The sequence below is a fragment of the Squalius cephalus genome (assembly GCF_949319135.1).
Source record: "Squalius cephalus genome assembly, chromosome: 7".
Classification (NCBI taxonomy): domain Eukaryota; kingdom Metazoa; phylum Chordata; class Actinopteri; order Cypriniformes; family Leuciscidae; genus Squalius; species Squalius cephalus.
This window is the reverse complement of record NC_137128.1, coordinates 48001084-48017518: the sequence shown is the minus strand read 5'-3', so window position 1 is coordinate 48017518 and position 16435 is coordinate 48001084. Positions and strand designations below refer to the sequence as shown.

General features: G+C 45.9%; 1 protein-coding gene across 14 annotated transcripts in view; it reads right to left on the bottom strand.

Moving 5' to 3' along the window:
* LOC307161991 (myomegalin) overlaps positions 1 to 16435 on the bottom strand; it is a 73896-nt gene that overhangs the window by 18408 nt on the left and 39053 nt on the right. For all 14 annotated transcript variants that reach the window (XM_079877012.1, XM_079877013.1, XM_079877017.1 and 11 more), the window contains exons 19-26: positions 16012 to 16336; positions 10134 to 10371; positions 8830 to 8946; positions 8207 to 8439; positions 4701 to 4864; positions 4319 to 4554; positions 4015 to 4069; positions 3711 to 3931 (exon numbers count right to left, since the gene is read on the bottom strand). In XM_079877012.1, coding sequence (XP_079733138.1) covers positions 3711 to 3931; positions 4015 to 4069; positions 4319 to 4554; positions 4701 to 4864; positions 8207 to 8439; positions 8830 to 8946; positions 10134 to 10371; positions 16012 to 16336 — 1589 coding nt within the window. The remainder of the gene's footprint in view (positions 1 to 3710; positions 3932 to 4014; positions 4070 to 4318; positions 4555 to 4700; positions 4865 to 8206; positions 8440 to 8829; positions 8947 to 10133; positions 10372 to 16011; positions 16337 to 16435) is intronic.

The following is a 16435-nucleotide window of genomic DNA, read 5'->3' as shown; positions in this document are numbered from 1 at the left end:
GAAAAAAATCCCTATTATCTCTAGCTTTGGCTACCTTATATAGACCGCCAGGGCCTTACGCTGATTTCCTAAAACAACCAAAACAATCCAAGGTTTTTATTTAACACCGTGGCTAGACTAACAAATAAACAAGCGTCACCTGAACAAAATATCCCGTTACAGTTTAGTAGTAATGATTTCATGAATTTTTTCACTGAGAAAATAGAAAGCATCAGAACCACAATTGTAAACGTTCAATCTTCAATCGCGCCTTATAATTCAGCCTCAATTATCACCCCGCAAGAACAATTACAGTGCTTTACAACTATAGAACAAAAAGAGTTAAATAAACTTATCACTTCATCTAAAACAACAACATGTTTATTAGATCCTATACCAACTAAACTACTGAAAGAAGTGTTACCTATAGTGGAAGAGCCTCTCCTCAATATTATTAACTCATCTTTATCTTTAGGTCATGTTCCAAGAACATTTAAATTGGCAGTTATAAAACCACTCATTAAGAAACCACAATTAGATCATAATAACCTAGCAAATTATAGACCCATTTCAAATCTTCCTTTTATGTCTAAAATACTAGAAAAAGTTGTGTCCGCTCAACTGGGCTCTTTCTTGCAAGAAAATGACATCTATGAAAAGTTTCAGTCTGGGTTCAGGCCGCATCATAGCACTGAAACTGCGCTCGTTAAAATCACAAATGATTTACTCTTAGCTTCTGACCAAGGCTGTATATCAATACTAGTTTTACTTGATCTTAGCGCTGCGTTCGATACTATAGATCACACAATACTCTTAGATCGACTACAAAATGATACTGGTGTTCAAGGACAAGCATTAAGCTGGTTCAGATCATACTTATCTGACCGCTACCATTTTGCCTATTTAAATGGAGAAAAATCAATCATAACTCCAGTAAACTATGGAGTGCCGCAAGGATCTGTGTTAGGCCCTCTATTATTCTCAATATATATGCTGCCACTTGGAAATATTATAAGGAAACATGGAATTAGTTTCCATTGTTATGCTGATGACACTCAAATATATATTTCATCACGGCCGGATGAAAACGCTAAATTATCCAAATTGACAGAGTGTGTTAAAGATATAAAAGACTGGATGACGCGTAATTTCCTTTTATTAAATCCAGACAAGACAGAGGTACTACTTATCGGTTCAAAAAACCGCCCACAAAACCTCTCACAATACAACTTTAACATCGTAGGATGTCCTGTTACTTTATCCTCTACAGTAAAAGACCTGGGTGTTATACTAGACTGCAACCTGTCTTTTGAAAATCATATTTCATATGTTACAAAAACAGCCTTTTTCCACCTTAGAAACATTGCTAAGCTACGTAACATGCTATCAGTTTCTGATGCAGAAAAGTTAGTTCATGCGTTCATGACCTCGAGACTAGATTACTGTAATGCTTTATTAGCCGGTTGTCCTGCATCCTCAATAAACAAGCTACAGTTAGTCCAAAATGCCGCCGCTAGAGTTCTTACTAGATCAAGAAAATATGATCATATAACACAGATTTTAACATCACTACATTGGTTACCTATAAAGTCCCGTATTAAAGGAGAACTTGGTAACTTTTTTAACTTAATAAAACTGTCTAGAAATCATTTGGATGGTTAAACAACCTATTCTGGTGATATTGATGACTTTCCCTGCTCCCCCCAGCGTTCCCAGGCGGAAAACCAACCTTGCAACTTGGGGACTGCCGTCCCGGTAATACAGAAATTGGAAGTCTCGTGAGAAGCGAGAACGAGAACGAGCGCGAGCGCCAAACACGAATTGCTTTACGGCAATTCGACATAAACACACACGCATGTATGATGTATTACCAGATTACCCACCTCGGTAGACATAGCTCCACACGATACAGTTGGCTTGCTCCGATCATAACAAACGCACATGAGCAGCGGTAGAGAGGGGGAGGAGGCTGCCGCAAGTGAGTTTTTTACGTCCGTGTTGTGAAATATACGCCCCCCCACAGCTGTAGGGGGAGCTCGTGGGGAAAACATGCGACAACAAAAGGGAAAATCAGCGAAGAAGTGACTAGAGTTCGCTAGAGTTGCCGAGTTCTCCTTTAAGTACAAGGTATTGCTACTGACTTATAAAGCCCTAAACGGCTTAGCTCCAGTTTATTTAATGGATCTTCTATCGCCCTATAATCCATCGCGCTCTTTAAGGTCACTAAATTCGAGGCTTTTGGTCATACCTAGGATATCCAGATCCACCAAAGGAGGGAGAGCATTTTCACATTTAGCTCCAAAACTCTGGAATAGTCTTCCTGATACTGTTCGTTGCTCAGACTCGCTCTCCCAGTTTAAAACTAGATTAAAGACGTATCTCTTCAGCCAGGCATTCATATAATATTTTTAATCTTACAGTTAAATCCGGTCTCTATAGTTCATAAACGCCAGAGGAGAACTGGCCCCCGACTGAGCCTGGGTTCGCCCAAGGTGTTTTTTTTCTCCATTAGGTCCTGATGGAGTTTTTCGGTTCCTTGCCACTGTTGCCTTTGGCTTGCTCAGTTGGGGATATTTTGGGGATATTTAATTTTAATTTTATCAATCAATAAATTCCACTAGAAATAAACCTTGTTGTATTATTTTAATTTAATACTGTGAAGCTGCTTTGATACAATATGTATTGTGAAAAGCGCTATACAAATATACTTGACTTGACTTGACTGTGACGTCATTGTTCAAAAAACGTAATAGAGAATAGAAAAATCGGAACAGGTTGCAAAATATGACCAAAACAGAATATAAAGATATCAACGAAGCACCTGAAGAGACTAATTTCAACTTTTCTGTACTTCTAAACACTCCAAATATACAACAAAATGCATTTAAGGGGTAAAAAAGTTGATTTAGCATGATATGTCCCCTTTAAGGTAAAGCACTAGGGCATTATATATAACACTTATTATTCTTAATATTATTGATCTCCGTCTGCATTGACAGCATTATATGAGAACTGAACAGAGCTGGACGATGACATCACGGTTTTCTCCAGAGCGGATAGATATATATAAATGAACTAAGAGTACGTTTACATGACAATGATGTACTAAAAACAGATCATTTTTTTCCTTTGACAGAAGAAAACGTTATCAAAATGATCCCAGTTCACACAGATCCACTGTCACTTTGTAAAGAAAGACTACGCGCCCGCGCACATACGCATTCACACACACATGCTTATAGACTAAACACATAATACACATGTTCATGCCGTCACTGTTTTCAGATTCATGTTTTTGAAGTTTAGATGGAGATGAAAACGGTATCGCTTTCAAAACTTGTTTTCAAAAACATGCATTTTGAAACCTACTTCAAAGTTTGCGTTCTCCAACAAACACAGCTGTCGTAATTTTCTGTTTTCAGTTGAAAACGATGTCGCGTAAGCGACCCTTACAAATCATGCGTATTGTGAAACGCACTATAGAAACACACGTGACTTGACTTGAACAGGAAACAGTTTAATCCACTTGGTGTTCAGTATCTGTGCCCAAACTAAACCAGAGACGTATCGCCGTAAAGCACTTAGACGGATTCAGTTTTCGGGAGTACATTCAGGAGAAAAGTGTTTGTAATAAACTGAACAGAAGGAGATGAAACACTGATTACACTGCAGCGGGACTCAGTTTACTGTGTGTCACATGGTGTTTCTGTGATTGTGAATTGTTTTTGCACCTCCATCTTTTGTCTCGGGCTCCGCCTCCTGTGCAAACTCACTGTCTGAGCACAGCTCCTCATTAGTGGAGCCCCTCTCATCCGACACGAAGGAGATGCAGTCTGATTGGTCCGTTGTCTCAGAGGGGGCGTGGCTGCTGCAGGGCGTGTCACTGCGCTTCTGTAACTGTGTGTGGAGAGACTCGATGATCTGATCTTTGTGTTGGAGCTCCTTACTCAACCTGTGGAAGACATGAACATGATAACCTGCGATCAACAATCTGAGGTGAAGAAATACACACTATAATCCCGAGGAAATACTGACCTCAGCGCTAGCAGCTCATGACCCGCTTTATCGTCTCGCTGCTCTGAACGATCACCTGAACACAGAGACAGGATGTGATGAATGACTGGATGACAAGATCAGTAAATCTCACAAAACTCAAAGCTTCATCACTGCTGATGCCTGATGTTTCTCTGAAGAGTTTTACTGCACAATCTGAAGCTTCTGCTGCTGAAGATTATTATTATGTTTGTTTGTTTGTGTGTGTGTGTGTGTGTGAGTGTGAGTGTGAGTGTGTGTGTGTGTGTGTGTGTGAGTGTGTGTGTGTGTGTGTGTGCATACTCACGTCCACTGATCTTGCTGCTGACTCTCTGAGCGAGTGAGGAACTCTGGGAAAGCTGCTCTCGGAAGCTCTGGCTCATGTAGTAGTCGATGTCGTTGGCACGCAGCAGCTCCTCGAAGGCTTTGGTTGTGTCGCTCAGGTGTTGTGTGAGGATGTGGCAGATTCCTCGGCCTTCTCTCATTTTCTGCCTCAGGTGTGACAGCTCCCGCGCCTGGGCCTGGATCAGTGTGTTGTACTTCCTGTACAGACAGGAAGAGGAAAGGTTTGGTGCTTTTATAACAGAGATACACGCTTTTGCTGCACCCAGAGTCCTGGACGAGCTTGTTCTGAGCAGTGTGTGAGCAGTGTGTGTGTGTGTGTGTGTGTGTGTGTGTGAGAGACTCACCCAGGCCAGGTGGCACATCTGCCCTCCTCCGGGCTCTTGCTCTGGATCTGTGTCTCCAGCAGTGCCACTCGGGTCACCAGCTCCTGCATCTCTCGGCTGGGTCTCAGCGGCCCGTCAGACTGCCAGCCCTCGTCCTCCTCCAGAGCCTCAAATGCCCAGTTCACCTGAGTAACAGAGGACATGGATGAACATAAACTATTCATCTGAAGGAAACACAGAAGTAAGAGAGTTTAGTGACTGACCAGTCACGGTCGAGTATTCCAGATAAACGTATCAAAGTATAATGTGATCTAACTACTGTACTACAGTACAGTAACAGATGGCGTTACCTTGCGTGGCATCAGTACAGTAACAGATGACGTTACCTTGCGCGGCGTCATTACAGTAACAGATGGCGTTACCTTCATTACAGTAACAGATGGCGTTACCTTGCGCGGCATCAGTACAGTAACAGATGGCGTTACCTTGCGCAGCGTCAGTACAGTAACAGATGGCGTTACCTTGCGCGGCGTCAGTACAGTAACAGATGGCGTTACCTTGCGCGGCGTCATTACAGTAACAGATGGCGTTACCTTCATTACAGTAACAGATGGCGTTACCTTGCGCGGCGTCAGTACAGTAACAGATGGCGTTACCTTGCGCGGCGTCATTACAGTAACAGATGGCGTTACCTTCATTACAGTAACAGATGGCGTTACCTTGCGCGGCGTCAGTACAGTAACAGATGGCGTTACCTTGCGCGGCGTCATTACAGTAACAGATGGCGTTACCTTCATTACAGTAACAGATGGCGTTACCTTGCGCGGCGTCAGTACAGTAACAGATGACGTTACCTTGCGCGGCGTCATTACAGTAACAGATGGCGTTACCTTGCGTGGCGTCAGTACAGTAACAGATGGCGTTACCTTGCGCGGCGTCAGTACAGTAACAGATGGCGTTACCTTCATTACAGTAACAGATGGCGTTACCTTGCTCGCCGTCAGTACAGTAACAGATGGCGTTACCTTGCGCGGCGTCATTACAGTAACAGATGGCGTTACCTTCATTACAGTAACAGATGGCATTACCTTGCGCGGCGTCAGTACAGTAACAGATGACGTTACCTTGCGCGGCGTCATTACAGTAACAGATGGCGTTACCTTCATTACAGTAACAGATGGCGTTACCTTGCGCGGCATCAGTACAGTAACAGATGGCGTTACCTTGCGCGGCGTCAGTACAGTAACAGATGGCGTTACCTTGCGCGGCGTCAGTACAGTAACAGATGGCGTTACCTTGCGTGGCATCAGTACAGTAACAGATGGTGTTACCTTGCGCGGCGTCAGTACAGTAACAGATGGCGTTACCTTGCGCGGCGTCAGTACAGTAACAGATGGCGTTACCTTGCGCGGCGTCAGTACAGTAACAGATGGCGTTACCTTGCGCGGCGTCATTACAGTAACAGATGGCGTTACCTTGCGCGGCGTCATTACAGTAACAGATGGCGTTACCTTGCGCGGCGTCAGTACAGTAACAGATGGCGTTACCTTGCGCGGCGTCAGTACAGTAACAGATGCCGTTACCTTGCACGGCGTCATTACAGTAACAGATGGCGTTACCTTGCGTGGCGTCAGTACAGTAACAGATGGCGTTACCTTGCGCGGCGTCAGTACAGTAACAGATGGCGTTACCTTGCGCGGCGTCAGTACAGTAACAGATGGCGTTACCTTGCGCGGCGTCATTACAGTAACAGATGGCGTTACCTTGCGCGGCGTCATTACAGTAACAGATGGCGTTACCTTGCGCGGCGTCAGTACAGTAACAGATGGCGTTACCTTGCGCGGCGTCAGTACAGTAACAGATGCCGTTACCTTGCACGGCGTCATTACAGTAACAGATGGCGTTACCTTGCGTGGCGTCAGTACAGTAACAGATGGCGTTACCTTGCGTGGCGTCAGTACAGTAACAGATGGCGTTACCTTGCGTGGCATCAGTACAGTAACAGATGGCGTTACCTTCATTACAGTAACAGATGGCGTTACCTTGCGCGGCGTCAGTACAGTAACAGATGGCGTTACCTTGCGCGGCGTCAGTACAGTAACAGATGGCGTTACCTTGCGCGGCGTCATTACAGTAACAGATGGCGTTACCTTGCGCGGCGTCAGTACAGTAACAGATGGCGTTACCTTGCGCGGCGTCAGTACAGTAACAGATGCCGTTATCTTGCACGGCGTCATTACAGTAACAGATGGCGTTACCTTGCGTGGCATCAGTACAGTAACAGATGGCGTTACCTTCATTACAGTAACAGATGGCGTTACCTTGCGCGGCGTCAGTACAGTAACAGATGGCGTTACCTTGCGCGGCGTCAGTACAGTAACAGATGGCGTTACCTTGCGCGGCGTCAGTACAGTAACAGATGGTGTTACCTTGCGCGGTGTCAGTACAGTAACAGATGGCGTTACCTTGCGAGGCGTCATTACAGTAACAGATGGCGTTACCTTGCGCGGCGTCATTACAGTAACAGATGGCGTTACCTTGCGCGGCGTCAGTACAGTAACAGATGGCGTTACCTTGCGCGGCGTCAGTACAGTAACAGATGCCGTTACCTTGCACGGCGTCATTACAGTAACAGATGGCGTTACCTTGCGTGGCATCAGTACAGTAACAGATGGCGTTACCTTCATTACAGTAACAGATGGCGTTACCTTGCGCGGCGTCAGTACAGTAACAGATGGCGTTACCTTGCGCGGCGTCAGTACAGTAACAGATGGCGTTACCTTGCGCGGCGTCATTACAGTAACAGATGGCGTTACCTTGCGCGGCGTCAGTACAGTAACAGATGGCGTTACCTTGCGCGGCGTCAGTACAGTAACAGATGGCGTTACCTTGCGCGGCGTCATTACAGTAACAGATGGCATTACCTTGCGCGGCGTCATTACAGTAACAGATGGCGTTACCTTGCGCGGCGTCAGTACAGTAACAGATGGCGTTACCTTGCGCGGCGTCAGTACAGTAACAGATGCCGTTACCTTGCACGGCGTCATTACAGTAACAGATGGCGTTACCTTGCGTGGCATCAGTACAGTAACAGATGGCGTTACCTTCATTACAGTAACAGATGGCGTTACCTTGCGCGGCGTCAGTACAGTAACAGATGGCGTTACCTTGCGCGGCGTCAGTACAGTAACAGATGGCGTTACCTTGCGCGGCGTCAGTACAGTAACAGATGGCGTTACCTTGCGTGGCATCAGTACAGTAACAGATGGTGTTACCTTGCGCGGCGTCAGTACAGTAACAGATGGCGTTACCTTGCGCGGCGTCAGTACAGTAACAGATGGCGTTACCTTGCGCGGCGTCAGTACAGTAACAGATGGCGTTACCTTGCGTGGCGTCAGTACAGTAACAGATGGCGTTACCTTGCGCGGCGTCAGTACAGTAACAGATGGCGTTACCTTGCGCGGCGTCAGTACAGTAACAGATGGCGTTACCTTGTGCGGTGTCAGTATAGTAATTGATGGCGTTACCTTGCGCGGTGTGCGCTCCAGGCTGGAGGCGTAGTCGGAGGTGGTCGAGAGCGAGCGCATGCGCAACTGCAGGCCACGGATCACTTTGTGGCAGCGAGAGAGTTGCGCGCGCAGGTCCTGCACCAAACACTTCAGTGAGGACGGGTCGTCTGTCTGAGTGGCGTCGCTGTCGCCATGCCAACGTTGGTTCCCCGTCACCGAGAGAGAGCCGCACATCTCCAACTCATCAAACTCTGACAGACAGATGGAGGAAAGGAAAACAAACACGTCAAGACATGCGGCAGATCTTTCACTAGAGTTTCATCCAGTGCTAAACGTCTGAGACTGAGAGGAACCGTATCAGAGGCACAGAGGCGTCCCGTAATATGAGCACATGGGATTTTGTTCCATGTAAAACCTTATAAACAAAATTTTAGGATTATGAAAACTGGGCTCTATGTTTAGTTGACTAATCAAATGTAAGACTGATCGTTTGACTCTGATCAGATCATGGAACTCCAGTGTTCATTAAACCAGAAGTCATTCTTCATTTTTCCATTAGATGTTTCATTCAGATTGTCATGCTGATAATATAATTTGTAATGAAAAGGTTTGACAGAAGCACTAGTGTAGTGTGTGTGTACCGGGGCTGCTGGCCTCCTCTCGCTCCGCTTCATTCTCACTGCGCCCGCTCGTCTCGTATCCCAGATCCTGAAGATCCACCTGTACCTGCTTGCTGTCCCGCTGGACGGCGCTCTCCGCTGACAGAGACCAGATCAGACAGAGACCAGATCAGACAGAGACCAGATCAGACAGAGAACAGACAGAGACCAGATCAGACAGCACAACTGCAGCTGTGTCTATGACTAGGCTGCGTTCAGACTCAGATCTGTGTTTTTCATAACCAGATGGAATCTGATCTTTATGATTCTGATTTGAAACTTAACCCCTTACCTGACAGGGATCACTGGTGATCCCAGATTATTTTAGTTCAAAATATGTTTGAGCTTATATATCTCAATATTAATAACAGTCTGGTTAATTTTGAGTCTTGAACTATAAACTCTCAAGGGTTGGCTTTCTAAATGTATGTGTGTTATGTTTCTATTCAGAATTACTTATGAGCAGTAACCTTTTTATTTTGGGCATTTCATGTATGCAGCACTTGCCAAAATTGGGGGTGATGAGCAAGGGGTTAAATCAGATACAGCTCTGATGTTTTGCAATGAAACTTCAGTCTGAACAGTCATATTGGAATGTTTGCGATGTTATCAGATGTTTACGGTATGTATAATATTGAATGTATCGTAGTCAGTGGACGGATGGTGAAATGTAAGAATTCAGGAAGATTTGGGTGACAGATTCAATGAAGCAAAACTTGAGGGAAAATTATATTAGAAAAGCTTTGCTTTTTTGCTTTCTCCTCCTCATGCTGACTTCACTGGCCTCCATGTTTACTTCTGTATGACAGCATGTGTGTGTGTGTGTGTGTGTGTGTGTGTGTGTGTGTGTGTGTGTGTGTGCGTGTGAGTGAGTGTGTGTGTGTGTGTGTGTGTGCGTGTGAGTGAGTGTGTGTGTGTGTGTGTGTGTGTGTGTGTGTGTGTGTGTGTGTGTGTGTGTGTGTGTGAGTGTGTGATTGAGTGAGTGAGTGAGTGTGTGTGTGTGAGTGTGTGTGTGTGTGTGTGTGTGTGAGTGTGAGTGAGTGTGTGATTGAGTGAGTGAGTGTGAGTGAGTGTGAGTGTGTGTGTGTGTGTGTGTGTGTGTGTGTGTGTGTGTGTGTGTGTGAGTGTGTGATTGAGTGAGTGAGTGAGTGTGAGTGTGTGTGTGTGTGTGTGTGTGTGTGTGTGTGTGAGTGAGTGTGTGATTGAGTGAGTGAGTGTGAGTGTGAGTGTGTGTGTGTGTGTGTGTGTGTGTGTGTGTGTGTGAGTGCATGTGTGTATGTCCTCACTGAGCAGCTCTCTGTAGTCATTCAGCTGTTCGGCCTGCGCATGCACTGTCGCCTCTGACACCATCAGTCTCTCCTGCAGCTCGCGGCTCTCCTGACGACTGACAGCCAGGTCGCTACGGAGACGCTCCGCCTGCTCCCGAAGCCCCGCCTCCACATGCTGCCAGAACCCGACAGCTCCGCCTCCTCCGCCGCTCGACCCACTGCTGTCGCCCTCGACCTCTCTCTCCATTTCTTCATCCTGATTATAAAGCAAACACACTGAAAGCTTCACACACGCTGCACAGATGAAGTGTGTGTGTTCGACATAACAAATAATATCAGTGAACGAGACCCAATGTTCTGACCTGGGGCCTCATTTATAAAACTTTGCGTAGGATTTGCGTCAGAAGTGGCGTACGGGTGAAACATAGGATGTGCGTACGCACAGAAATATTCGGATTTATAAAACCGTGCGCACGCACATCCTACGCTGTCTTCCCTTAATAAATCACAATCAATTCTAAATGTAGTGCAGCTTTTGTGGCTTCATTTCACGCCCATAGTTGCCAATAAATAGCCTGTGAAACGCCCACAAGTTAATATTCATCGATTGCGAAATCATGGCAAACACAGAGAGGAAAACCAAGAAACGTAACTTCACTCAATGTGAAGTAGAAATTATCGTTGGCGAGGTGGAAAAGAGTAAAATGTTGTTTGGAGGGCACAGTGTGGGCATTACTAATGCCAAAAAGGCACTTGAGTGGCAAAAGATTGCAGACGCCATTAATGCTGCAGCCTCACAACCTCGGACCATGGCCGAAATAAAAAAGAAATGGTCGGACATCAAAGTCGATGCAAAAAAGCGTCTAGCGCTCCATCGCCAGAGGATGAATTGCATAACATGCCAATATTATTGCAGAACATATTTCACTTTTCTTTTTGCAAATATGTGTTTATTTGCATTTCTGTTGTAATCTTCGTTTGATTTTGTTTGTTTTACACTGCAGATAGATCAAACGGGTGTTCGTGTAGGCTGTTAATTGTAAGACTTGCTTTGTGAAGTCTTCGTGTTATTTATGAGGCAGTATTGCCATTTCTTTTACACAACGTTCTACAGTTTCACACACTTTCACACACTTTCACATGTTTCTTCCATCTGCCGACGGTGTCGCCATTTCTCATTTCACCCGTTTTTGTGCGTACGCCTGGGTCAGAGTTTGCGTGAAGGACCGCACATTTTCCCGCCAAGTTTGCTTTTTATAAATACCAATTATTGCGTAGAGAGCAGCGTATGCCTTCTTTTGTGCATACGCAACATTTATAAATGAGGCCCCTGAGCTTTTTAATACTACAGTCTGCACTTCGCTGTATGACAGTTAACCAGGGCTGCGTTCAGCCCCGACAAAACGTTGCACAACGTTTTTTAAACAGAAACGGTGATGCGTTGAACACACTGTTCTGATGACGCATGAGTTGCAACTATGGCAGCTGAGAAGGCCATTCTTTGTGTTCTTTGTGAAGAATTTTCTGAGCCTGATGAAGTCGGTATAATTATGTGTTTAATGCTACAAAATATGCCCGATGTTACAGTTACTGCACTTGCCGCCCAGAACAAAAGAGAACATCCCAATCGTGTGAAGGGATTGCTGAAACTGAAATGGAAGCACACATCTTACCTAATTCAGACTAAACACATCTATTTAGCCTCACATACTGACTTTATTTGTAGTTCATACTGTTTTAATACCCTGTATTTTCTTTCTCATTTTTAGGAAAAGCACTTAATTACCATCGTTTATTTCTATACCAAATGTCATACACTTGCAATGAAGCTAAAAATATAAACAACTACATCATTATGTTGATATCCTATATTTTTACAATAAAACTTACGACAAACATGTCTTCTAATATCCTCAGTTGTTGCGTATACCGAGCTGCATCGAACACATTTGTAAATTACTTTCCTTGAACCCATTGTGCGAGTTCACTTTAATACCGCGTGCTTGTACATGTTGCTGCTGATTGGACTGCAGTTCTGACACACCCACCAAACAAGAGAAAACGTATCTCAAACCCCGTTGCACACCGGTGCACACCGTTTCCAGGAAACATGACGTTCAACCCGGAAACCGTAGCAAAACGTTGCGCACCGTTTTGAACTTGAACGTGCCCCAGGTCAGGGTTAGGGTAAGGGTGAGTTAACAGGTCAGGCTGAACCAGCACTAGTGATTGGTTACCTGAGCTGCAGGTGTGTGTGACAGCATTAGTGATTGGTTACCTGAGGTGCAGGTGTGTGTGACAGCACTAGTGATTGGTTACCTGAGCTGCAGGTGTGTGTGACAGCATTAGTGATTGGTTACCTGAGGTGCAGGTGTGTGTGACAGCACTAGTGATTGGTTACCTGAGGTGCAGGTGTGTGTGACAGCATTAGTGATTGGTTACCTGAGCTGCAGGTGTGTGTGACAGCATTAGTGATTGGTTACCTGAGGTGCAGGTGTGTGTGACAGCACTAGTGATTGGTTACCTGAGGTGCAGGTGTGTGTGACAGCATTAGTGATTGGTTACCTGAGCTGCAGGTGTGTGTGACAGCACTAGTGATTGGTTACCTGAGCTGCAGGTGTGTGTGAAAGCACTAGTGAATGGTTACCTGAGGTGCAGGTGTGTGTGAAAGCACTAGTGATTGGTTACCTGAGGTGCAGGTGTGTGTGACAGCATTAGTGATTGGTTACCTGAGCTGCAGGTGTGTGTGAAAGCACTAGTGATTGGTTACCTGAGGTGCAGGTGTGTGTGACAGCACTAGTGATTGGTTACCTGAGGTGCAGGTGTGTGTGACAGCATTAGTGATTGGTTACCTGAGGTGCAGGTGTGTGTGAAAGCACTAGTGATTGGTTACCTGAGCTGCAGGTGTGTGTGAAAGCACTAGTGATTGGTTACCTGAGGTGCAGGTGTGTGTGACAGCACTAGTGATTGGTTACCTGAGGTGCAGGTGTGTGTGAAAGCACTAGTGATTGGTTACCTGAAGTGCAGGTGTGTGTGACAGCATTAGTGATTGGTTACCTGAGCTGCAGGTGTGTGTGAAAGCACTAGTGATTGGTTACCTGAGCTGCAGGTGTGTGTGACAGCACTAGTGATTGGTTACCTGAGGTGCAGGTGTGTGTGAAAGCACTAGTGATTGGTTACCTGAGCTGCAGGTGTGTGTGACAGCACTAGTGATTGGTTACCTGAGCTGCAGGTGTGTGTGAAAGCACTAGTGATTGGTTACCTGAGGTGCAGGTGTGTGTGACAGCACTAGTGATTGGTTACCTGAGCTGCAGGTGTGTGTGAAAGCACTAGTGATTGGTTACCTGAGGTGCAGGTGTGTGTGACAGCACTAGTGATTGGTTACCTGAGGTGCAGGTGTGTGTGAAAGCACTAGTGATTGGTTACCTGAGCTGCAGGTGTGTGTGACAGCACTAGTGATTGGTTACCTGAGCTGCAGGTGTGTGTGACAGCACTAGTGATTGGTTACCTGAGGTGCAGGTGTGTGTGAAAGCACTAGTGATTGGTTACCTGAGGTGCAGGTGTGTGTGACAGCACTAGTGATTGGTTACCTGAGCTGCAGGTGTGTGTGACAGCATTAGTGATTGGTTACCTGAGCTGCAGGTGTGTGTGACAGCATTAGTGATTGGTTACCTGAGCTGCAGGTGTGTGTGAAAGCACTAGTGATTGGTTACCTGAGGTGCAGGTGTGTGTGACAGCACTAGTGATTGGTTACCTGAGCTGCAGGTGTGTGTGACAGCATTAGTGATTGGTTACCTGAGGTGCAGGTGTGTGTGACAGCATTAGTGATTGGTTACCTGAGCTGCAGGTGTGTGTGACAGCATTAGTGATTGGTTACCTGAGCTGCAGGTGTGTGTGACAGCACTAGTGATTGGTTACCTGAGGTGCAGGTGTGTGTGACAGCATTAGTGATTGGTTACCTGAGGTGCAGGTGTGTGTGACAGCACTAGTGATTGGTTACCTGAGCTGCAGGTGTGTGTGACAGCATTAGTGATTGGTTACCTGAGGTGCAGGTGTGTGTGACAGCATTAGTGATTGGTTACCTGAGCTGCAGGTGTGTGTGACAGCATTAGTGATTGGTTACCTGAGGTGCAGGTGTGTGTGACAGCACTAGTGATTGGTTACCTGAGGTGCAGGTGTGTGTGACAGCATTAGTGATTGGTTACCTGAGGTGCAGGTGTGTGTGACAGCATTAGTGATTGGTTACCTGAGCTGCAGGTGTGTGTGACACCATTAGTGAATGGTTACCTGAAGTGCAGGTGTGTGTGACAGCATTAGTGATTGGTTACCTGAGCTGCAGGTGTGTGTGAAAGCACTAGTGATTGGTTACCTGAGGTGCAGGTGTGTGTGACACCATTAGTGAATGGTTACCTGAAGTGCAGGTGTGTGTGACAGCACTAGTGATTGGTTACCTGAGCTGCAGGTGTGTGTGACAGCATTAGTGATTGGTTACCTGAGGTGCAGGTGTGTGTGACAGCATTAGTGATTGGTTACCTGAGCTGCAGGTGTGTGTGACAGCATTAGTGATTGGTTACCTGAGCTGCAGGTGTGTGTGACAGCACTAGTGATTGGTTACCTGAGGTGCAGGTGTGTGTGACAGCATTAGTGATTGGTTACCTGAGGTGCAGGTGTGTGTGACAGCACTAGTGATTGGTTACCTGAGCTGCAGGTGTGTGTGACACCATTAGTGAATGGTTACCTGAAGTGCAGGTGTGTGTGACAGCATTAGTGATTGGTTACCTGAGCTGCAGGTGTGTGTGAAAGCACTAGTGATTGGTTACCTGAGCTGCAGGTGTGTGTGACACCATTAGTGAATGGTTACCTGAAGTGCAGGTGTGTGTGACAGCATTAGTGATTGGTTACCTGAGCTGCAGGTGTGTGTGAAAGCACTAGTGATTGGTTACCTGGGGCCGTATTCACAAAGCATTTTATCTTACCACTAGGAGTACTCCTAACTCGCACTAAAAGATTTTAGCTAGGAGTTTTCTCTTAAAAGTTATTCACAACGCCTTTCAGACCTACTCTTAGTAAAGAAAAATGACAACTCCTAAACTAAGAGTGAGTCTTCGTTGCTATAGATGACATCATTACTCATGCACGAGCTTGACTGAAGTGACCACCTTGATTGGCTGATGATTGTAACGCGGGAATGATTCCAAACACCTCCCCTACGATGATGAGTGACAGGTGACAGGTCTGAGAATGCGTGCGCTACACAAGTAGTGCGAAGGACGGAAGATGATGAATAACTGAATAAATAGCCTAAATGAATAAAGAGTAAGGCAAAACAAATAGCCTAGTAGCCTAAGGAAACATATGGATTGATGCAATATCTTTGCAACATTATTGAATTAATCTGTCACTATATGCCTCTGCCTACGTTTGCAAAGAGAAGAACATTTTAATTTGATTCACAATGAAATGTTACAAATAGATTACATGCAATGAGTAGCCTAGTTTTGGTTGTTGTTGGTGGCGTTATTGCATCCCTAGTTATGCCTACAATGCAAAATTGTTCCCTCGCGATTGGAAGCTCCTGTAGCGCCGCATACGCATTTCAAAACATCGCAACGTGAAATGCCACAAAAAGCGGTTTGTGAAGGTCTTAGTGAGTTAGGAGTCCTCTCGACTTCTTTTAAGCTGTCCCAGGCTTAGGTGCTACTTTTAGGGCTAAAACGCTTCGTGAATTACTCTTAGTCAAAAAAATTAGCAGTCCTAAAGTTACGAGTGACACGCCCATTATTTTTAGGAGTTGCTCCTAAATTCGCCAGTTAGGAGCAACTTTTAGCCTTAAAATTATTTGTGAATACGGCCCCAGGAGCAGCAGGTGTGTGTGACAGCATTAGTGATTGGTTACCTGAGCTGCAGGTGTGTGTGACAGCAGCGCTCCGAGGTCCAGTGAGTGTGGTCTGGTGCACCTCCTCTTCCTCCTGCTCTCCCGCAGCTTCACACATGGCGGCCCGCGCTTCCCTCGATGCGCTCGCACATCTTCCTCTCCATCTTCATAATCAGACTCTTCCTCCTCTTCCTCGCTGAACGTACGGTAATCTCTCTGAGGCTCATGGCAGTTTCTCCGGTCTGCTTCACGCTTCTCCAGGTCTCGACTCCTCACACACACCTCCTCCTTCACTGCTGATCCAGACTCACTGTGATCCAGTGCAACATGTTCTTCAGGTGTGTTTCTACGAGAGCAGAGATACGACACATCAGAGAAGCAGACAGAAGCTGATGTGTGTGTGTGTGTGTGTGTGTGTGTGTGTGTGTGTGTGTGTGTGTGTGTG